The 21,802-nt window shown below is 41.4% G+C and overlaps 8 protein-coding genes across 8 annotated transcripts in view; 6 read left to right on the forward strand and 2 right to left on the reverse strand.

Annotated features, from left to right (window-relative positions):
• The window catches only part of LOC117141499 (myb-like protein AA), a 49,830-nt gene extending 45,591 nt beyond the window's left edge, over positions 1-4,239 (reverse strand). The window contains exon 1 of the mRNA XM_033304986.1: positions 4,210-4,239. The gene's annotated coding sequence lies outside the window, so the exon portion shown is untranslated. The remainder of the gene's footprint in view (positions 1-4,209) is intronic.
• A 10,031-nt stretch (positions 4,240-14,270) lies between these two features.
• On the forward strand, positions 14,271-14,866 carry LOC117142030. Its single transcript, XM_033305894.1, has 2 exons — positions 14,271-14,333; positions 14,393-14,866. Exons 1-2 carry the CDS (start codon positions 14,271-14,273, stop codon positions 14,864-14,866), a joined length of 537 nt encoding a protein of 178 aa, XP_033161785.1.
• A 70-nt stretch (positions 14,867-14,936) lies between these two features.
• Positions 14,937-15,589, forward strand: LOC117142029. The gene is made up of 2 exons (XM_033305893.1): positions 14,937-15,047; positions 15,134-15,589. The coding sequence occupies exons 1-2, from the start codon at positions 14,937-14,939 to the stop codon at positions 15,587-15,589; spliced, it is 567 nt and encodes a 188-aa protein (XP_033161784.1).
• A 198-nt stretch (positions 15,590-15,787) lies between these two features.
• On the forward strand, positions 15,788-16,373 carry LOC117142028. Its single transcript, XM_033305892.1, has 2 exons — positions 15,788-15,838; positions 15,897-16,373. Exons 1-2 carry the CDS (start codon positions 15,788-15,790, stop codon positions 16,371-16,373), a joined length of 528 nt encoding a protein of 175 aa, XP_033161783.1.
• Positions 16,374-16,552: 179 nt separating this feature from the next.
• On the forward strand, positions 16,553-17,146 carry LOC117142031. Its single transcript, XM_033305895.1, has 2 exons — positions 16,553-16,621; positions 16,676-17,146. The coding sequence occupies exons 1-2, from the start codon at positions 16,553-16,555 to the stop codon at positions 17,144-17,146; spliced, it is 540 nt and encodes a 179-aa protein (XP_033161786.1).
• A 145-nt stretch (positions 17,147-17,291) lies between these two features.
• Positions 17,292-17,907, forward strand: LOC117142027. The gene is made up of 2 exons (XM_033305891.1): positions 17,292-17,375; positions 17,434-17,907. The coding sequence occupies exons 1-2, from the start codon at positions 17,292-17,294 to the stop codon at positions 17,905-17,907; spliced, it is 558 nt and encodes a 185-aa protein (XP_033161782.1).
• Positions 17,908-18,015: 108 nt separating this feature from the next.
• On the forward strand, positions 18,016-18,608 carry LOC117142024. The gene is made up of 2 exons (XM_033305887.1): positions 18,016-18,093; positions 18,150-18,608. Exons 1-2 carry the CDS (start codon positions 18,016-18,018, stop codon positions 18,606-18,608), a joined length of 537 nt encoding a protein of 178 aa, XP_033161778.1.
• A 1,860-nt stretch (positions 18,609-20,468) lies between these two features.
• Positions 20,469-21,137, reverse strand: LOC117141981. The gene is made up of 3 exons (XM_033305790.1): positions 21,063-21,137; positions 20,687-21,010; positions 20,469-20,627 (listed from the first exon to the last, which is right to left on the reverse strand). Exons 1-3 carry the CDS (start codon positions 21,135-21,137, stop codon positions 20,469-20,471), a joined length of 558 nt encoding a protein of 185 aa, XP_033161681.1.
• Between the last annotated feature and the right edge of the window lie 665 nt (positions 21,138-21,802).

Below are 21,802 nucleotides of genomic sequence, written 5' to 3' on the forward strand. Positions count from 1 at the left end.
TGAATCGACTTAAAGCCGAAGCTTATATACTCTTGCTGCGCTTTTGCCTAAAAAGAACAGATAACTATCATTTATTTTCTATTAATTTCCTAGTAATTTTACGCGTTTCTCATGGCAACTTAAACGAGCAACGTAATACCAAATTATTACGCTTTGTAATTGAAAATAACGAAGCTCAAACATATTTTTTATTAAATTGATTTTTGGTTTATTAATAAATTTCAGACAGTTTCCTTAAAAACTAAAAAATAAGCAATGTATAATATATATAGTGCTTAATAAATGAAACCCAAAATTATAAGCTACCTAATAAAAAACTGCTGTTGATCACTTTAAGATCAAATACAAAGAATTTACATGATTTATTTTATTAAAATATTAATATAACGATCTGAGTTGGCTAGTTCTGAGTTTCGATAAAGTTAAAGCAGAAATATGTATGTATATACATTATATGGTCTTCTGACTAAATCTTCTGAATAAAATCAATGTACCATCTGCAAGGGTATAAAATGTTGTGGCATTAAGAATAAGTATATAATTTCTGGTAATTTTCACAAGTCGTACGAACAGCTGTAGATAATGCTATGATTTTTTTTGTTTTTGTTACTATAACATTGTTTTTTAAAAGTTTCAGGTTCTTAGGTAAACCATTTCAAATATTGCAAGTTATAACTGCAAAATAATTATTGAATATTAGTGTATATTATGGATTAGCCTTGGGATCAATAAGAAATATGGGCAAGTTTATTTCTCGTATCCTTACAATAATGAAAATTGTTGTTGATTTCTTGTTCTTTTTTTCATTGAAACTGCACCAGTTTGACCAGTTTTTTCAACACAATAACCCATTTCCTAAGCGTGTTTTATCCAACTAATTGCGACTTTGCATCCAAGTATGCTCGAAACTTAAGGAACAAAGGGCGGGGTTTGGACCTGGAGTTCAACATCCCGGCTCCTTTATACCACAGATGCTTTAACGAAAATATTCTCTATTGAGATGCACCAAAAATGACTAACTGGTTCTACCGGATAAACTTTAATATACCTATGTATATTTAATGCACAGAATAGAAATTTAATTGTGATTAAAATAAGAAACGACCAAATTTATCACTACCTCAAATGAATATTAAAAAACGATAATTATTTATTATTTGACAATAATTAAATTAAATTGTATAGTATTTAAGAATTTTTTTTTTTTTTAAACTGCCCAATTTATAAGTACGTCTTTCTGAAATGATCCTAAAAGTATGCACCACCTTTTTGCAACTTGTAATGTACCTAAAATGTACCTAGATACAGAGATTCTGTAACAGAGTATTACAGACTTAATTTTCCGCGGTAAAGCGCCATCTATGATACAGTTTGAAAAGCTAGGCTCGGAAATTGTGCCATAACATCTGTGATTATAGAGTTTAAACTACGAAGTTCCCTTAGTAAACTCACCATAATCCCATACCCGAATCTTCGAAAAAACAACGATCGCATATTTAAATTTCTAAATAAAATGATTTTTTTTTCTAAACAAATGAAATTTTTTTCTTTTTTGTGAGTGAGTAAAAAAATATAATTTGTATACAATATTGAATTATTTTACAAATGTGCCTTTTTTATTTCAATCACAGATTTTTACCAATAATTCTATCAAATCCTTTGAGTATTTAATTAAGATGCTGCAATCTTAAATTAAATTTTTAAATTCTATTTTTAATGACATTTTTAGATGATCATATAAAGAAACATATTGATACCTCTAATTTCCATTTTAAGCCGTTAAAAAAAATTGCATATATATTAAAAGGATATATAACAATACAGGAAACGAATTTCGTCATTTATTTTTTTAGGTAATACTAATAATATCTTAACATATATAATAGAATATATGAATACCCCAAGATTAAATCTTACATCGATATACAGATTTCCAAATATCTCAAATAGGAAATTATACAATTTATTGTAAAATGCTTGCAAGCATGTCAACTTTTTTCGTTGACTTGGATTGCAATAAATGTCAGTAAGGGGAATTGCCAATCCTATACAATTTCATTGTATCGAATGTTGGCCTTATTTCAATAAAACGGGAACAGATATAAGATTGTCGTTCTTAAATTTACCCATCATAATTGGGACTGAGGCGCCCCTGTGCACTTGTTCTGCTAAGTCTAAAGTCTCGCATCGGCTTTGAAATGAAATACTGCCTTCCAATTAAAACATCAAGTGACAAGCGCCAGGAAGAAACGACCAAAAAGGAACATAAGTATCGAAATGTCTGCATCGCATTTTAATTGTTGTGCCAATGGCTGCCATTTATTTATTTGCAGCGATCCTTACGGACAAATGCGGCTGCTGGCGACGACGAGCATCCAAAATAGAGGGAAGCTGCATTTGGGCAGCGTTTTCGGAATGTTTTCAAATCAAATATCGGTAGTTGTCAAGGGGGACGAGGGTCTGGCTAGCTGACGTTGATTGCCTTTGACTGCGTATTTATTTGTATGGGCCGTCTGTCAGTGGGTCTTTCAGTCCGCTGGACAGTCGGTTTGGTTACGTTTTTTCCGAGTTTGTTGCAGGCGGCTTTGTTTTGTTTCTGCTCTTTGCATGTTGCGTCATTTTTATTTTGTACACTACGAAGTTGTGTGTTTTACGCTTTTTGTCAACATTTTGTTTTCAGATGCTTTTGTGTACTTTTTCACAGCATTCGCTGCTGCCTTTAATGAAATGTTTTGACTTCAACACCGCCCGACCAGCGAACGTACATCAACACAATGTGTAAAAATCACTTGCGGATCTTCGAAATGAATTTTAAAGAGCGGTTAAAGTAATCGAGGGTAGGCTGTTTGGTTAGGTGTTTAGCAGCCTAATCAAAATAACCTTTCCATAGGACTTCACTTCAATTTGACTTTCCACTCACGGCACGATAAACGTAATAAAGACGTTGTCCCTAATAATCTATGCATCTACCATCGCATCTACCAGGTTCGTCAATTGGTTTAATGACGCAGCGAAGTATGCAACAAAATAATGCAAGCAGGCCGACGAAGGACCAGGATCCGCAGCCCAACCCAGACACCGTCTCATTCAGAGCCTTTCACTCGAAATCACTTGAACAGCTTGCACATTTATGCAACTCACTTCACACAATCGGATTGGGATTTGGTCTCGGATCACTGCAAAAATCACTTCCTGCAATGCATGCCGCCCACCTCCTCCTTCCGCCGCCCATTGCAATGCAGTCAACTCTGAAATTGCTTGGATTGGCGTTTGTTTAGCAATTGTCGCAAGCCTCTCAGTTTTGCACCCTCTTGCCCTCCGACTGTGGAAATCTGCCGATGTTGCACTTGACCAACTGGCAAAGAGCAATTTTAGTCCAAAAATTTTAATTGAATCTGAAGTGTCGAATAGGCGGCAAGAAAATCAATAGTAGTATAATCCGGGTGAGCACAGCGAACAACGAGTCTGATAGGCAATTGCTGAAAAAATCTTGGTAACGCTGAGAAAAATCTAAACGGTCTGCCATCAAACGATCACACTTTACATGCCTTCACCTTTTTCGTGATAAATTAATATGCAGATTTATTTCATTTCTACATACAAACAATGTAATGAAAGTAAAGTATGAAGATTGGGTAAAGAAATCTGATAGCTTGTTAAGTACGACAAAATGACCATCCTGATATCCTTTTAAAAGAACGAATTATTTACAAAACAACATATTTCATTAATAATTAAAGCTTGGGTTACTTCCTTCGCCTTTTCCTCAAACCTTTTTTTGGGACCTTGAATACCGATCCGATTTTTCCTTTGTCTCAGAGATGATAAAATATTAAAAAATCAGTAGAAAAAATGACTAAAGACATGGCGTTTGAATTCGTCCCAATGATCAAATTTTTATTTGGTGGATATACTGCCGTTTGATGATTTTATTCACAAATTGTACAGTTCACATTTATCACATGCTAGGTTTAGCAACAGTTGCAACAAACTTTTATTTATAAAATTTTTTATCGGATAAATACGTACGGTTGTGCTCAAAAGATTCTTAAGAGTGTATTTAGTGTGCAAAAAAGATGAATGTTCCAATTTAAGTAAAAAGTTTATTCCCATTTACTCTACACTTTTCTCTTCTAGATAGACCTTTATTTAAATATTATTTAATAATTTCAACATAATAGCCTAGAATTTGAATATGGATATGCTTACCATTTAAACAGTTTTTTAACTCAATACTCGCACGTTTTCAATTATGATTTCAATTTTTTCACACTTTCCAGCACTTTTAATAATTTTGTATGTTTGTATAGCGCACTTTCTTAATTTTTCACTGCTCACTGTTAATATTTAATTTCTGGCCAGACAACTACAGTCTTGTTTGCATCATTTAATTTGTAGACGTAATGCCTATCTTAACTAAGGAATTTTTGGAGAAAGCACTGGTAGTAATGGTATAGTCAACTACAATTTCCTATTTAAAGTCCTACTCAAACACTCTACATTTCACAACCATTTATAGTTTAAGCGAGCGATGTTGGGAAGTATGCATGGTTAATTTGCCTTAGCTTATGCCCAATTGTTGCAGGAATCTAAATACAATATGCAATTCTAACTGATATTACTAACGAAAAGTTTAGCGAAGACTACGACTAGCAATTGACGGAATGATTTATTTTTCGAACGTCTTAACTAGCGATATTGGGATCCATTCCGTTGAAAATGACTGGGTTACTTATTCATTATTAATATTGTCCAAGACCTGGGCTGCTTTTCTGGGGATTTACTTAGGTCAGTTACGTCCTCGGATTTCCTGGCCTAGGTCAGTTTGTGTAGAGGATATGTTTACATTGCCTATTCAAGGACTCAAGTACAAAATCGCGGACCGTACACACACGCACAGGTAGGAAGACTGGGGAATATTACTGGGAAAATGTTTGTTCGGATGCCGGCTCTTCGTCGTTAGCAACCTTTCATGACCGTAATTCGCGCAAAACTGATCCTTAACGCATTCCGAAAAAGTGTAAGCTCGCCATCGCTGGCGAATTGTGCAACGAGCACGAACCTATCCAACTGCACGAGTCCTTGGGGCAGCCGACGACGAGGCGAAGCCAGGACGACGACTTCGCACGAGGACCTCAACGAACCGTTAGCCGGCAAATAAGGAGACAACTGAGCTGCGAAGTAGTAACAAGAGCAGCAACAGAAACACCGAAAATCTCAACAAATAAACGACGACTGCTGCCATCCGATAAAGAAATATTCTGCCACACATAGATGCAAGTTAGTGAGCGAATAATATTACAATAAATTATAAATTGATGAGGGATATTTACAATTTAAAGCGAGATAAAGTTGGCATGTTCCCGTATTTCTAATTGAATTCGCATGGCCCAGTATGCAACAGCATTTCCAGTAAGCATCAGCTTCAAACATGTTGCCTTCCGAATTCGCCTCAAACAAAATCACTGGCAACAAGGACTCGAAAGTCTACACTCTCCGTAGTCAATTTGAAGCTCACACATAAACATTAACTGGGAGCTTTTCAAGGGCTCACTGGGAAAAAACATTTAATTTTGCCCTTACTAAAATCAATGGAGCTGATAGAAATAACTGGATACATTTGCACAGATAAAGCCTATTACCCCCATTCGCATATTCCAACTATCGCAAAAAACTGAATTTATTAATAGTGATTTCCTGTACTCTCCCTCACTCTTACGCAATTCTGCAATAAAAGAATTCTAACAGGTTTTCGTTATTTATATTTTGTTCAAATGAAGTGGTTTAACGTCTTGCAGAAATGTCATTTAAATGTAGTGGCAATCAGAGCACTGCAGCCCGCCACTGGCACTCTACGTCCACCCGCTAAACACTGGGTCTCTAGGCACCCGTGTGTTTTTTGACACCCTACAAAATATTCGAGTGTTTTGCCAACGTGGTGTTATTGTTACGAGTGAAAAAACCACCCGGTGCCTGCTGCGCAATAACCGTTTGGGTGGGTAAACGCACAGTCAACGATCGGCCGCAGGTCATTTTTTGTACGCCTACAATTTGTATGTGTGGAAGCGTGACGGGTATAAGAAATGAAGGGTAAAAGGGAATACCCAAGAAAAATTTCGTGCTCATGTTTGCGCTTTTTGATGGACTCAATGGGTGGCACCCATTTCCAACACATAAAGTAATTGAAATTAAAGACGGCATTTGTTTATTTTTACGTTTTTTAATGTCTTAATCTAAATAATAAAAACAAAGTGGGCTTAAAAAGTATATATTAGATATAAGAAACTTCATTTCTTTCACATTTTTAGGAATGTTTTCGGCAGTCGATTTTGAAAATGCATAGATTTTAGTCCCAAAATCATGTCACAAAGTTTAAATTCTTCTTCGTAATGGAAAGTGATAACCAACAAGTTTCTTTGGACATACTCGTCAGTCCACATGTCGACGGTCGCACTTGCTCCTCCGCTATCCACAGCTTTTTTATCTCGGACGAGATTAGACTCCTCTTCTCTTCTGCATCCGATTCGGCCTTCCGACTTTATGTTGTTGGATCAGGTAGTAAGTCATCGACGTCTACCTGATCCCCATAGACTGCGCCGATTTTTATGAAAAACTTTACCAAATTTTTAAATCCGGCTCCGGCTACTGCAGAAAACGGCCGACAATCTTGGACAACCCATTGGGTGCATTTTTCAATAGCTTCTTTCTTGTCGTTTTTGGAAACAATTTTTAATTCCGTTGGTCGTCTTAATATTAGACAACATTTATGACGGGATAAATTGGAGGTGTTGTTGTGTACAAATTTGAGCACTTTCTGGCATTGACTGCAGAACAGCCATCCGTCCAGAACAGTTTCATCTTCCTTTAAAATGTCACATAAAATGCTCCAAATAACACTTTTTCCTTTATGTTTATTGGCAACTGAGTAAGTTCCATTGTTAATTTTATTTTTAACGATATCTGCCGCTTCTGCCATTATTGTGACCTTTTCCTTTGGCTTCCAAATAAGACTGAATCCTAACACGCTAGTAGGTGCATAGTAAAAAACAAAAAGGCGCAATTAACAGCCGAGACACTCGACCAAAGACACAAGAACTCAACAATCATTATGTATGGCGCCATTTGACTCGACTGTCTACGAGACACCCAAGTATTTTTGGAAACACCCATGTGTTTAACGGTAAGCCCATAAGTGTTTTTGTCACTCATCCCTTTTTAGGCATTTGTCTTTTTCTGACTGTTTGTCTTCGCTATCCTCCGTTATGAGTGCCGAGTGTGATCGGCGCCCGCGACGCAGAGTACCGTATTGATTCGGGTGCGCGCACAACCGGGTGGCTTGTCTGCATGGAAACACCCATGTGTTTAACGGTAAACCCATAAGTTTTTTGTCACTCATCCCTTTTTAGGCATTTGTCTTTTTCTGACTGTTTGTCTTCGCTATCCTCCGTTATGAGTGCCGAGTGTGATCGGCGCCCGCGACGCAGAGTACCGTATTGATTCGGGTGCGCGCACAACCGGGTGGCTTGTCTGCATGTGCAGATGTATACTGTGTGTTTGTAAGTACCCGCGATGTGCGTGGCGGGTAGCACCCGCACACAAAATTGTTGGGTGTGAGTCGAGTGGCAAAAGAATGCCACCTTTGCAGTTCTCTGGTGGCAATATTCCGGATATTAACTTCTTTGACAACCTTTGCGAAAACAAAAGCCGCTGACTTAAAAAATTGAAAAGTTCACTGGATTCTAATGTGGCACCACTAAATAAAAAATAATAGATTAATAAATCATATATGTGAATCACTTTGAATTTTATGACATACATTTAAAATAAAGCAATACCAAAAATATATATCATTCGCATGTAAAGTTATCGCAAAGTTGGCGAACTTTGATTTAAATTTAAGTCGCAGTTAGGGAAAATGTTTCCTTTATTTTTCCGTGTGTTTAAAAACAAATACAGACTTCTCTACAAAGAAAATGGGGTTAAAGATATATGTACATATATACACACAGTTTTTAGTTTGCAGTGATATGGACTTCAACAGAAAACAAGAGGGAATGCTATAGCTCCCAGACTATCAGATACCCGGTACTCTGCTAGTAGAAAACCGAACGCGAAATTTTATAATATTTCTGAAATATCGATAGATTTACTATACCCGGTACTCTGCTAGTAGAAAACCGAACGCGAAATTTTATAATAGTTCTGAAATATCGATATCGACTATACCCGTTACTCGTAGAGTAAGAGGGTATACTAGATTCTTTGAAAAGTATGTAACAGGTAGAAGGAAGTGTATCCGATTCTATCGATTTACAACAAATTTTTTGCCACGCCCACTCTAACGCCCCAAAACCGCACAAAACTGCCACGCCCAGATTATGAAATTTCCCGTTTTCGGTCACACTATCTGAGTAACGGGTATCTGATAGTCGGGGAACAGGACTATAGCATTCTCTATTGTTTACTTTATTTATTTATAAAGAGTTAACAATTAATTTAAATTAAGAGCTGGCGAATTAATTTTAGCTAAGGCAGCAGAGGCCTTCAGCTGAACTAACCGATCCTGATAATATTTGGTGTTTTCTTGTTTACATCTAGATAGATAGAGTAATCTAGTTAAGGTTACATTATATATGGTGGTAAAGATTGGTGATTTTAATGTATTTAATGATATTTAATATGATTGGGTTGGGATGGTTAAAAATGTTGCTAAAAAAAAATGTTCTTGGTTGCTAAGATGGATACAGGTGGACAAAAGGTGTTCCAGTAATATGTTGTCGTTGCAGAACGGGCAGCGTTTGTTGGGTTTGGTGAAGGTAGTGCTTGTGGGTGTCCGAGTGTGAGCCGTGTGATTTTTATTTGGTCTCTTCGTTAAATCGAAAAATTTTTAAAGTTAAAAATTGGTAGCTGTTAAGCTAATTTTGGTTGGATGTTTGTTTGATAACAAGTTAAGGTTTTTTCGATATTGGTTTGGTATTTCTTGTAGTGTTCGTCTGTTTTTATATATGTAAGTATGTCCAGGGTGTTAAGGTTTTTTTTTGGTTTGTTAGTTTGTTTTATTTTTATGAGTTTCTATGGCCTCTTTAATGGCTCGAAGCTCGTTTGTAAAGACTGACGAGAAGTGGGGTAGGATGAGCCGTCTGGTTCAGTTTCGTAGGTGATAGCGAAGCTGGTAACGGGTATAATAAGAGAGAATGCTATAGTCGAGTTCGCCGACTATCAGATACCCGTTACTCAGCTAGTAGAAAAGCGAAATCTCATACATTTTCTGGCATATCGATTGATATTGCGAAATAAATGAGAAAAAATTAAAGAATTATTCAAAAGCGAGGAAGTATTGTTTTTGTTAGGATGCGCACGGCCAAATTTTTTTCTATTTCAAATTAGCAAGACAAACAAAAAAACTAGAAAAAATATAATTATTTTTCGGAAGTGTAGGCGTGGCAGCTTTGTGCAGTTTGTGGGCGTTACAGTGGTCCCACACTTTTACACAATGTTGAGATATTTTTTCATATTTTTATTCTATTTTTGAACTTTCTTGACATACAACGACATTTGACAAAGTCTGGCACCCTGGGCTTCTGTACAATGCGAAGAGGTTGTTTCCGTCGCAGCTGTCCTTGGTTCCTAAAAGTTTTTTGATAGAACGAAAATTCCACGTCTTTGCTGATGCGTACAAATCGCCAACTAAGCCAATTGAAGCCGGAGTTCCGCAGAGAATTCCTTGATTCGGACATGGCTACTAACACACCAGCCACAAAACTACTCTGTCGATACTGCTGTGCTCACGCAAAGCAAAAGTATCTTGGCTGCCTCTTTCGGTCTAGAGGAATACCTTGATGCATCCCAGTATTTTGTATTTGGGAGCTGGAATGTGCGCGTCACCAACCGAAAATGTACATATCTGAAATGAGAATGTGGAAATGATCAAAATCAACCACCATCAGGTCTATAAATATAATAGTCCTCGATAGGATGCTTACCATGGGCAGGCACGATCAGGACCAAGGTTGCCTGAATGTCATGGTTAATTCACCACATAACAAATGTTAGTTTGGCTGCAAGGTAAAGATATATATACAAGTCCATATGGGCCCCCAGCCAATACCTGCAGGTATAAGACGTTGCTCCAAGCAAGAATCATTTTTGTGCTCCTTGGTTCATGGGAACCAGGAACATTTAACGCGATCTCAAGGTGGCCGAGCTCGGAGAAGAGCTCCAGGACACCACTTAACAATTTATGGAACGAGTGTACACACCCAATCAGCCTGGCCCGAAAGCTAGGAACCGCAGCTGCAGTCAATGCTGACCTTCGGACTAAAGAGTCAAGCGACTTTGTTTTAAGTCCTCACATCGTTTGGTATGTTCCTCATCCCTTGTCATAAAAATAATTACAATTATTCGTTTAATAAAGATATATTTTTAAGAAAGCCTGTAAGGAGTTAAATACACACATGATGGATAAAGTCAGTTCGTATATTCGTTTTGTAATTTTATTAAGTGTAAGATAATTTTCAGAATTAAGAATTAATTACCTGTATTTACTTTGCCTTTTGTGACAGTTTATTTTTAAGTTGTCAACAAAATACATAGGACAGTAGCATTGTATACATTGATCGTCCTTATACGTACTAATTAAGGAGATTTGTTTACAATGTATGAAAGCTTTCGTCTCCTTTAAATGAAGGCGAATTCGACTCCACTTTGTGTAGACTTTACGCGACAGAGAAAGAGTGAGTCGGAAATGTGGCAGTCGCAGAGAGAGATGGCTAGCGAAGTCTCCACAAAAGCTTTGCCCAAGGGTATTACTTGGGGTTGAAACATAAAAATGAAGGCAATGCCGTAAAAATTGAATTTAAGTGTCGAATGGTATGAACAGAAGCAACAGGAGCATGCAGATCGTCAAATACACCACACAAATTAATATCACAGTTAAAAGCCCAATTGTTTCATTAAAAAAAACAATTTGAAGCTTACACTTCTGTAGTCATATAATTCAGGCTGCCCCAATGATATAAATTGCAAATGCAATCAATGTCAAACACTCGAAGCCCGAATGCAAATACAGACACCCAGATACAATAACAACGAAATCGAGGGCGGCGAGACAAAAACATTCCAATGCAATTAGTTCACACACACACACGCGTGCAAGTGAACGAGTGCAAAAACCACCACCACTCGAGAGTGATTCCCCGTCCATTTTCACCACGCACGGAGCTTTAATCGTCCTGCCTCACACACACACGCGCACCCTCGAGCGAGCGAGCATACAAATAAAATACCATTGCATACTGTGGGGCGCTCCTTCTATTTGCTGAGCACGTCTGCTTGACTCTCTCTCGCCGGCCATGCGCACTGCCAGCTGCCCTTAACGGCGTCCTCGACCAATCCGAGGCGCTGCTGAAAACTTTATGAGCTCGAGCTGGAACTGCCAATCAGGACGTTGCACATTTCCAGGCTTTCCGCTGCACTCGTGCCCCAGCACTTGCATGCCGGTAGGCGCAATCGCGGTGCAGGGAACTCCAAGGGGGTTCGGAGTCCTGTTTGCCGCGCCCAAGTGTCGATTACTGGCATACTCGTTGGTTGCATATCTGTAGGCTCAATTACACGGGAATCCACACTCACACTCAGCCGATGCATGCGGAATCGGATTCGGAGGTGTTTGCTCTGCTAGGTGACAAATTTTCATGCCAGCGCCTGTAAATATGCGGGGATTTTTCCGGCTTTTCACTCCTTTTCCCATGCACACTGCAAAACGAGGGTAATTGGGGTCGTTCTTCGTTTTCGTCGCTGTGCTGTGTTGATGTTTCGCCTTGCATATTTCCAGGCGCCTCTGATTGCTGCTCCTTCCGTCTTCAGGGTCCTTCCTGGCCATTTATGATGACGTTTTGCTTCGGCTGACTCGCATTTCGCACGAGTGCCACTGCACTGCCATCTTGTTTGCTCTGAGGGTCAGGTCAGCATATTTGCCAAGCAAAATATATTTCTTTCATGCCAAGTGTGAAAATTGTCTTCCTCCGTTGCACTTTTGATTGCCGTTTTCCATTGGAGTGGCAGCAAGGGGCCTGGTAGAAGCCGGGCCAAATCAGAGCGAAGTGGTTAAAATCGTTGACAAGACATTTTCTATTCCTTCTGCGAGTCGAATGGAGATCTGAAGGCAATCAGGCTCACCAAAAGCAACCCTGACTAGCAGGAACATAGGGTTTGGAGAACGAACCCGGGGTATTTGGCACATTTCTGGACGGATGGGGCACTGTGTAAAAAACACGTTAGTTGATTTAATATCTAGTTTAATTGGGGACTGAAATAAAACGTGCTGATTAACTGACTAAGAGGGACTTCGAACGCCTATTCATATTGATGTATTGTTCATTGTATGTATGTTTAGATTTGAATGATTTCACTTCCTTCGAAGCCAAGTCATATCACAAGAAATAGTAATGAGCAGTCAGTGAAAGTATCGCATTGCAGTAAATGTACCGAATAAAGTGTAGGCATTAAAGAACGAGCTTCTCTTGAGGCAGCTCACATAATCCGCAGAACTCAAGAAACCAAAGTCACACATCAGGGCAGTGGCGATGGTCACAGGCCAGCGTCTGCATCCTGGCGACCTACAGAATGGGCAAGTGTCCTATTTGCCCAGCCCGCAGGAGCCAGAGCACGTAACTGCATCCGTAAATACATAGGGCAGTACACAGCCACAATCACAGCCGCACAAACACTCGTACCTGGCCCATGACAGCTGCAAGGACTAAAGCCCCGAGACGGAATTGAGTTAGAAGAGCCAAAGAGCTTAAAATCAAAAGTCAGACCGGCCTATGTAAATAAATGCAGTATGCAGTATGCAGGCGAAGACGGGAACGGAGGGCGAGGCCGAGGCCGAGGCAGCCGGAAATGGGGAAAGGCAGTCAGTCACGGAGTGAAAGCAGAACGAGGAACAAACAGAAAACAAAAGGAGCCCAGAAGAGCACAGCACCCGGAGGAGCGAAGGCAAGACATTTATTTGGCCAACACCAGGACCAGGAAGTAGGCACAGACCTCGTCGAACAAAGCTGGATGGCGCCTTAGTTTCGACAGACCCGATTCTGATTAAGCGCATAGGTCGTCGTCTGACTCGCAGCCCGAACCCAAGCCCATCCGTATCCATCTGTCGGTCTGTCACTTCGTCCGGCCATCGACTGTCGCAACCGCAGGAGGAAAGTGGGGGAAAATTCAGAAAAACTGAAAACGCCAACAAATGGCTAGGCGGTTGCTTTTTGTCTGCTTTTTTCGCCGTGCATTGTTGCAATGTAACGGCGTAAGCAGAATTACGTGCAATTGTTTTCTGCAGTGGTTCGTGCACATAAATGCGGCATTGGGGACTCGGGACTTGGAGCTGGGCTCTGCGCTGGGTAAACATAGACACGTTGACTGCATCTCGGATGAGCGCCACGAATGACTGACTGCCTTGTTGAATGCTCGCAGCAGAATAAGACTGTGGATTCCCTGCCTGGGCAACCAGGGGATTAAAGGCTTTAAGGCCAAATACGGAGTGCCAATGTATTAAGCAAGGAACTAAAGATAGGTTAGACAACTAAATCCATTTGCCATTTAAGTGCCTCTTTTTCAATAATAATTCTCGAAAGTCAATGTAGCGTTCATGATATCCAGATAGGATCCTAAATTGTGGCATATATATATGGCATATCCCATCTCAGTGGCTAAAAGATAACTATTCTGCGAATATTCACGTAAAAACAACAATACACCCATAAATAAACAACCACACTAAAATCCATTCAGTTCGAAAACCAATTTAGAATCGCTCGTTGCGCGGAACCAATTACAAGTGTAGTTCGGCTTGTCTGAATAATTAAAGCTCAGAACGGGTAGCTCAATTTTGTTAATGTGCAGATTGCTCACTCGATCCATTCAAATATTTAAAGTAACATGCACTGATGAGCAGCTGCAATTAACATGATCATATCAGGAATCTTTTTGGGACAAATATGCAAAGGTTTTAGAAAACGTATATTATTTTTTAATTCAATACTGGCGGTCTTTAAAATAATGACACTTATCACAATCACAATTAAAATGTGGCTTTTAAACTGCGAAGGTGGTATTAGGAGCAAAATTAAAATATGCGCTATTGATAGCTCTTTAAAATGTTTTGCGCTGATCATAAATATCGATATTGACACAAAGCCGACACTTAAACGCTATGCCTCCGATACAAACCTTAGTAAAAGTCAACACTCCAGTAGTCAGAGATTCCGGTTTTAAAAATGGCAAAGGTAGTTTTTAGTATTTCAATGTCATTAATGTGTCTTATAATCGTGCCAATACCCGTGGTAAGTACTCCTTGATCTAAGCTGCCCTTAGTAAATCACACTTTGAAATGTTTTAGACCAATAAAATCCTTTTGCTGGAGAGTCAGTGTGGCAACTTTAATCGCAGCTATTTTTCTAATTTTACGATGTTGGTAAAAAACTCGCGGATGAATATGGAATTTTTCTTGTTACGGCTTTTGGTTCCGGGTATCACAATGGATTTGGAATTCTTTATTAGCATGCAGAACTCCTATAGGTTTCAGAAAATATTCCAGTATACGCTGGATATGTGCAGCCTTCTGGCACAGAGAAGGAACAACATGTTCAAAAAATGGTTTGCGACATTCTTCGAATCCGGTAACTTTAAAGAATACTGCCCGGTCGAACCCAACTTTTACTACCTGAAGAACTACAACTATAACACACTGTTTATTCCGAAGTTCTTGTATGCAGGCAAGTATAGAGTAAAGTTGGACATGAACCAGTTAAGGAAAATAGATGGTGTCCGGTACTTTGTGGTGGGGTGTGCCTTTGAAGTTGTAATAAAGTAAGCAATGACTAATTCCCTTAATTTAACATGTTGCCATCAATTAAAATTAGTTTAGTCTGGCTGCTGTCTGGATGAAAATGTATTTTAAACATCATTATTCGCTCGACATCAGCATGGAAATGTTGAAAGTTTTCACCATTGTCTCCCTCATATTTGTCCACAAACTGGCTATCACAGGGGCAGTGAGTATTTGTAAATTAATCGTTAAAGATCATGCTTAAGTAATTGTTATAATCTTCGTGCGACAAAGTCATCCCTCATCTTCCAGGCGGGGAAGTGCAAGTTCAGTCCGACGTATTTTGAAAACTTCACCTTAGAAATTAAGAACAACACATTGTTTATGGATATGACCACCTCCAAGCCGATTCACCGCGGCCTCAAGGTCCTCCTCAACACCCAGATCAGCCTTGACAAAGGCAGGAGCTATCAACGCCTTTTCGCCCATATCCTGGACACCTGTGGGGTGGTTTCCTCGGTGAGAGGAAACCTATTCAAGAGCTGGTTCGATAGTATGCTGAAGCACGGAAACTTCATGGTCAACTGCCCTGTTCTCGCTGGTCACTACTTTTTGAGAGATTGGAAGCTGGACTCGCACTTGGTTCCTCACTATTTGCTACCCGGAGATTATTGTATCACTGCTCACTTTTTCTTTGGTAAGCACAAGTCGAAGCAAGAGGACTTCTTTCTCGACTTGGAGGTCTATGCCCTTTTAAAAGCCTCCTAGGTATTTCATATAGTTCAGCCAATTAATTCGGGTTCATAAATAAATGAAAAAAAGTACCAAGTTCTAAAAATTGGATTTGAAAATGCGCCATTTTGAAGCAATTTAAATTCAATTAGCGAATCAACTTGTGCAATCGAATAACATGGCACCGTTCGGAAAACATTGTCGCTGCACTCAGACCTCGCATCGGAAGTACCAATGTTGAAAATTGCGCGTATCCTAATGGTTATACTCGTATCGCAGGCTGTGGTAAGCAAATATCTGCAAGAAAGCCGATCCTGAACGTAATTTACGACGCCTCCGACAGTCCAGCTCGGTGACCGTGACCCGCGTCCAGTGCGAGAAGAACGCAAAAGTCTTCGCCACCCTGAACGTGACGTCTGTAAATAGTACGATCTACGCGGATATAGAGCTACTCCAGGCCCTCAAGGCGGGCTTCCGAGGACACGTCGATGTACAACTCCGTCTCAGCAATGCCAAAAGGTTCCAGAGTCTGGTGCAAACGGACACCGACTACTGCGAGCTCCTCTCGACCCTCAAGGACTCGCTCTTCCGGCGCTGGATCAAGAGCGTATCCAAAAACAGCAATTTCATGGAGAACTGCCCTGTTCCGGCGGGGCACTACTATCTAAAGGGCTGGCACGTCGACATGGGCCTGGTGCCCTCCTATCTACTGAGTGGCGACTACCTACTAAGTGCCCTGGTTTACTACGGGAAGTATCGGACCAAGAAGCAGATGTTCCTTGTTCGGTGCATATTTGAGGCAACTATGCATAACAAATAGAAACGAGTTCAATGTTTGGCTTGTGAGTGTGTAATTATATGATTCAACAGCTTGGCCGAATAATCAATCTATTACGCAATTGAAACAGAACAACAAGCCCATCAAATGGGCTTTAATTGCAATAACCAAAAATCAGTTGTGTTGGTGTGTGGCAATGATCAAGTTGACATCACCACGCAATGTTTCCAGGGAAACTCGTACCCTTTGTTCTGGGCTGTGTTATTGTAACTGTTGTCATAAAGCAGAGCGTGGTGAGTCGATTAGTTTCCTTCACATGATCCTTTCAAGAACATGCTAATTAGGGCCCCAGAATGACCTTTAAGGCCGGTGACTGCACATACAACAAAACGACGTTCTCCAACTTCAGTATCCAAATAATCAAGACAAAAGTAGTCATGGATATGATTTTGGTAACCACTCTGCGGCAGGGCCTGAAGGCGCACTTGAGCTTCGAGTTCCGCCTGACCAAGGGCAAGCCCTACCAAAGTGTCTACCAACACGATATGAACTACTGTGCCTTGATCAAGGGATCCCAGGAGTCGATCTATCGACGGTGGTTTACGTCCATGCTGAAGGTGGGAAACTTCGCTACGAGCTGTCCCATAAGGGAAGGTTACTATTACATGCATGGCTGGACCCTGGATGCGAACAATGTGCCATCCTTTCTCTACCTCGGTGACTACCGAATCGGCGGATCATTCTACTACGGCAGGTTCAAGAAGCACATCTACAGGCCCCTACTGGAGTGCAGTGTTGAAGCGGTGTTGAACTAAAGGTTACTTTAGTTACTAAACCATTCGAATGAACGATCGCGGAGTGGATAAATGGATAGTCAGGCTCCGATACGCTGGATAATTAAAATATATGGATCAGTCAAAAGCATTTATTGAAGCACTCCTCTTGTTTTTGTTTACCGCGATGGCTCGGCCTATGTGGATCTTGCAATTAGCCAGGCTGAAGATACCGTTGTGCCTGGCCATTGCCCTTTTCTCCATCAGGGCGGTAAGTACTTTGTACTGTGTGGTACTCAAATTCTTAAGACCAGGCTTGCTTTTCCTAGGAAGGCAGCGTCAAATTCGTAGCCGGTGAGAGCCGGTTCAACCGGAAGTACTTTGAAAACTTTACGTTCACTATTCGCAATGATAAAATCTTTCTGGACATGTACCTGCGAAAGCCTCTGGTTAGGGGCTGGAGAGCCAGACTGGACTTCAGGACTCGCGTGGGCAACTCGAAAAGTTTCCAGAGTCTCTTTTCCACCAGCATCGACGTGTGCAACATCGTGAACGCCGCCAAGATCAACCTGTTCAAGAAGTGGTACAAGAATCTTCTCAAGTACGGGAACTTCCTCCGCCAGTGTCCTCTGAATGCGAGCCACTACTACCTGAGGGACTGGCAGTTCGGGGAGGGCTTGGTGCCTCCGTTCATAACCAGTGGATCGTACCGATTGGAGACGTATAACTTTTTTGGAAAGTACAAGGGCAAAGACGAGGACTTCATAATGAGTTGTACGGCCGATGCTATCATATATATCTGATGCACTGATTCCGATGGCTAATGGCTTGGAAATAAAAATGCCATGCTCGTGACCGTCATTTGTAATTGATTTGAGGGCTTTCATTTGGGTTTCATCGAGGGCATTGAAATGTGGAAATTGCTTACGCTCTTTCTCCTAGTACAATTGGCATTTAACACCGAAATTGTCGTCGGGGTAAGTCAATCCGTGGACCGTCTACAAAATTCCTCAGAAAATTGTAATTTAAGGAGCGCAGTGTACAGTTTGTCACCGGCAACAGCAGCTACAATCCGAAGTATTTTAAGAACTTCACGATAACCATAGCTAACAACACAATGAATATGGACATGCACCTGAACCGACCCATTCAGAGGGGTTTCAAGGCCCATGTCGACATTCTGCTACGTCTGGCCAACGCCAAGAACTTTCAGTCCATGTTCAACCAGAAGAGCGACGTGTGCGCCGTAACATCCAGTGTCAAGAACAGCCTGTTCAAGAGCTGGTTCAAGGATATGAGCAAGAACAGTAACTTCATGTACAACTGTCCGGTGGAGGTGGGTCACTACTACATGCACGACTGGCGCATGGGGAGCTCGATGACCCACAAGTTCCTTATTCCTGGCGAGTATCGCGGCAAACTCACCTTCTTCTACGGCAAGTTCGGAACCAAGTCATTCGAGGAAGCACTGAGCCTGACGATCGACGCCATCCTGTCCAACTAGACCAATGACACCTGGCAATACGCGTAGAATCAGACTTCTGCTCCCAGATCATTCAACAGCGTAAATGAACTACTAAAGTCGAATACCACCAATAGCATTTTGATTTGTGTTGACCAATATGTAATATGAAATATATTGGCGTTGGCGACTATGAATTGTTAACTGGAGTTGAGGAAAATCGTTAGCAGGGGCATATAGACATATAAACAAAGCTTTCAAATTTCCTTTTAATGGTATTGATATGATCTATTAAAATAGGTTTTAAGAATTATTTAAATATTCTCCATCACTTTATTTCTAAATAAAATGATTATTAAACTAACAGCAGCGAACACTTGTGTTTTGCGCAGGATGTCTACTCGATGCAAGGATGATGCTAACAACTTCCGGTCTCACGCAGCGATAACCATCGAATCATTTTCAGAAAGTCTGCACAAACATTAGCTGCAATTTTATGGCGAGAAATAATAATATCCTGAACAAGACGGCAACATGTTGCACGGCGCTCGCCTGCGTTGATTATCGATGCAGCGGAAAAAGAAGACACTGAGCATTCAATTTGGCTCCAATGTCCTTGCTGTCGCACTGGGAAGGCAGATGTCGCATGCAGCAAAGAAGTTGTAAAGAGAATGGTGTAAAAAGAAATTGGATACTTTAGAATCGTTTCCCTACGTTTTGCTTAACATGTGACTTTGCGCTTGGAGCGTTTATCTTTATTGCTTCCTAATTGCGGCCGAGCAGTCAGTATCCTGCGGCCTGAGTCCTTCTTCCGTGGCGCATCCAAAATGATTCGCCCCAGGCCTCATGCTCGCCAATTTGTTCGGATTCCCGCTGGTATAATTATACGATGTGTGGTGTGTGGTGATGATTGCTTCCTCTAAAACGCATCCCCCGATTTATCCGCCCTCACTCGAATCCTGGCCCTGACAACCCTGCAGGCATGTCTGATGACTAATGAGTGTGGACCAGAGGACGAGTGAGAGCCAGGTGAGCTCTGGCCTAATTAGTTCAACCGCCCATCCAGCCATGTAATTGGGTGCCTTTGAATAGAGCAGAAGAATGGCTTGCAGATGATTTAATTTATAGAAAACCCATCCCGGCTTGCTTAAATCTCATAAGTCCCACCGAGTGGCTTTTGGGCGGCCAATGGGATGCCCCTTTGTAAATCAATTTCATGGCAAACAAACATTAAACGTTATTTAAGACAAAGCTCAGCAACTGCGACAAGTATAATGATGGCAATTTCCTTGAGTACACGACTTCACCTCTTCAGTTTTCCTCACCGTGCGCCCATCTCCCCCGGATGGCCCCTTCATTTGTTTCAAAGGAGCTCCGACTGCACTGGTCCCAAGCTCGTTCTTCGCCGGGCTCCTGCAAATATAAGAAAATGCTCGCTGCCCCCCACTCAATTCCGGAAGTGCAATTGATGGGAAATACGACGAAAAAGTACCCGTGGCATCCTTGGGAGCGCGTGCGAACGTGTCGAGAGGACCTGGACAAAGGACGCGTCGGGCGGTCGAGGGCAAACTTGTCGATGGAAAAATACTATGTCCCCAAACTATTATTGACAGTGTTTAAATTATTTTGCGCTTAGACGGCGCCCTCGTATAAATCGCAGCTTGCAGCGCGGCCAGCCACGTTCCGGGCAGAAATCCGTGTCCGTGTCGGTGGCTATATCCGTGTCCTTGTTGGAGGACTCATTAATTTATTTATGCGAAATGCACGTGCAACGATTTACTCGATTGGAAGTGAGAAATTGTGTTAGCCAGTGGAGATTTGAGCTCTTCAATGATTCATTGCCTTTTAATGTGGCCAGCTGATATCGGCGCAGCCTTCCTGAAAAAGCGAATCCGGGTCCACTCACTTCATTTTTATGTCGACGTAGAAGATTGTTTCTGTCAAATTGACGCTGTGCCAGTCCCTCACATAAAGACTAGAGTCTATGCGAAAGCTGCCAGAGCGAATGAACCGCGGAATAGTCTCCTTTTCCGATCGAATGTTGCGCATGTAGTAGTTGCCCTGGAAAGAGGCAGTTAAGCTACTCGTAATTCATTCATTGCTACGATGAGATACAGTACCTCCCTGAGTGGACAGTTCCGGGGCATATTGGACTGCCTGAGGATGTTGTTCAGCCAGAAGTTGATCAGGCTGATGCCCTTGCCCCTGCCCATCACCTGGCACAGATTCACGTTGTAGGTAAAGACGTCCCGGTACGATTCTCCGGTTTTTGACACCCGCTGAGCTATTGTAGCCTTAAGCCATACATCCGCCGTGATGTTCCGCGCCAGGTTCAGGGTAAAGTTGATCGTGGTGTAGTCCTGACTGATCGCAGCCTCGTACAAGGATATGTACTTGCTGTTGTGGTCGGCGACGATTTTCCGAAAGAGCACAAAGTTCAAGGACTGAGGAAAAGTAAACGGAAGAGTAAGAAGCTCTGCTTTGGCGAGATCTTACCTTTTGGCCTTCAAGAAATCTGCACACCAAACAAAGTATTAGCCCAAACATAAGAACGCTGCGGATGAGCAACATTGTTTGATATGGAACACCTATATCGCGCTGACTAAACTCGATTCAACTCTCGCTCTTCAAAGCTTTGTTTATGATAAAGCCATTAAAAGCACATCAGTTTTCCATTTGCGGAACCGCGCATTTTTTTGATCTAGCCAAGTTGGAATTCGATTTCGGGAAAAAGTCCGTGCTTCGCTAATCAAACCGTAGATCCACACAGGTGGCTCTCGGCCAGGATTCTCAGCGTAATTAAATTGCAGGATTGTTCAAAAGTTTACCCAACCCACTCAGCCCCACCCAAAGTCCTTTGCATCCCGTGCTGCCCATATAATTCGCTGGGAAACGACGCTAAAAATATGATAAATTACCGCTTAACGGGCAGCTGCAGTTGCCTGCCCGACAAGGCAGCATAAATTCAAAGAGGGCCGCTATTTGCTGCTAACCAAATCTTAATTATAAATCTAAAGGAAGCACTTGCAGCCGAAAAAAGTAGGATGAAATTACCGCAAGCGCAGTGCGCCCTAGGATGTCCGAGGAGCTGAGGGAGGAGCGAAATGATGATTTAATAGAATGGTCTGCGGGCACCGCCAGCTGGCTGCCGTGTCCTGTCGGCTGAGCCGAATGAATGGGCACCCGAGAGCAGTGGGAGGAGCGGGCGGAAATGACTCCATAAGCTGCTGCAACCA

The sequence above is a fragment of the Drosophila mauritiana genome, chromosome 3L (assembly GCF_004382145.1).
Source record: "Drosophila mauritiana strain mau12 chromosome 3L, ASM438214v1, whole genome shotgun sequence".
NCBI classification, from domain to species: domain Eukaryota; kingdom Metazoa; phylum Arthropoda; class Insecta; order Diptera; family Drosophilidae; genus Drosophila; species Drosophila mauritiana.

Bases quoted from the DNA above. Each gene is read 5' to 3' on its own strand.
- LOC117141981 (XM_033305790.1), bottom strand. From the start codon at position 21,137: ATGTTGCTCATCCGCAGCGTTCTTATGTTTGGGCTAATACTTTGTTTG. The intron at 21,011-21,062 runs GTAAGATCTCGC...ACTTTTCCTCAG, and splicing joins GATTTCTTGAAGGCCAAAAG to TCCTTGAACTTTGTGCTCTT. The intron at 20,628-20,686 runs GTACTGTATCTC...GCCTCTTTCCAG, and splicing joins GGAACTGTCCACTCAGGGAG to GGCAACTACTACATGCGCAA.
- LOC117142031 (XM_033305895.1), top strand. From the start codon at position 16,553: ATGTTTCCAGGGAAACTCGTACCCTTTGTTCTGGGCTGTGTTATTGTA. The intron at 16,622-16,675 runs GTGGTGAGTCGA...CATGCTAATTAG, and splicing joins CTGTTGTCATAAAGCAGAGC to GGCCCCAGAATGACCTTTAA.
- LOC117142027 (XM_033305891.1), top strand. From the start codon at position 17,292: ATGGCTCGGCCTATGTGGATCTTGCAATTAGCCAGGCTGAAGATACCG. The intron at 17,376-17,433 runs GTAAGTACTTTG...TGCTTTTCCTAG, and splicing joins CCCTTTTCTCCATCAGGGCG to GAAGGCAGCGTCAAATTCGT.
- LOC117142030 (XM_033305894.1), top strand. From the start codon at position 14,271: ATGGCAAAGGTAGTTTTTAGTATTTCAATGTCATTAATGTGTCTTATA. The intron at 14,334-14,392 runs GTGGTAAGTACT...GAAATGTTTTAG, and splicing joins TTATAATCGTGCCAATACCC to ACCAATAAAATCCTTTTGCT.
- LOC117142028 (XM_033305892.1), top strand. From the start codon at position 15,788: ATGTTGAAAATTGCGCGTATCCTAATGGTTATACTCGTATCGCAGGCT. The intron at 15,839-15,896 runs GTAAGCAAATAT...CGCCTCCGACAG, and splicing joins TACTCGTATCGCAGGCTGTG to TCCAGCTCGGTGACCGTGAC.
- LOC117142024 (XM_033305887.1), top strand. From the start codon at position 18,016: ATGTGGAAATTGCTTACGCTCTTTCTCCTAGTACAATTGGCATTTAAC. The intron at 18,094-18,149 runs GTGGACCGTCTA...CGCAGTGTACAG, and splicing joins TCGTCGGGGTAAGTCAATCC to TTTGTCACCGGCAACAGCAG.
- LOC117142029 (XM_033305893.1), top strand. From the start codon at position 14,937: ATGAAAATGTATTTTAAACATCATTATTCGCTCGACATCAGCATGGAA. The intron at 15,048-15,133 runs GTGAGTATTTGT...CTCATCTTCCAG, and splicing joins AACTGGCTATCACAGGGGCA to GCGGGGAAGTGCAAGTTCAG.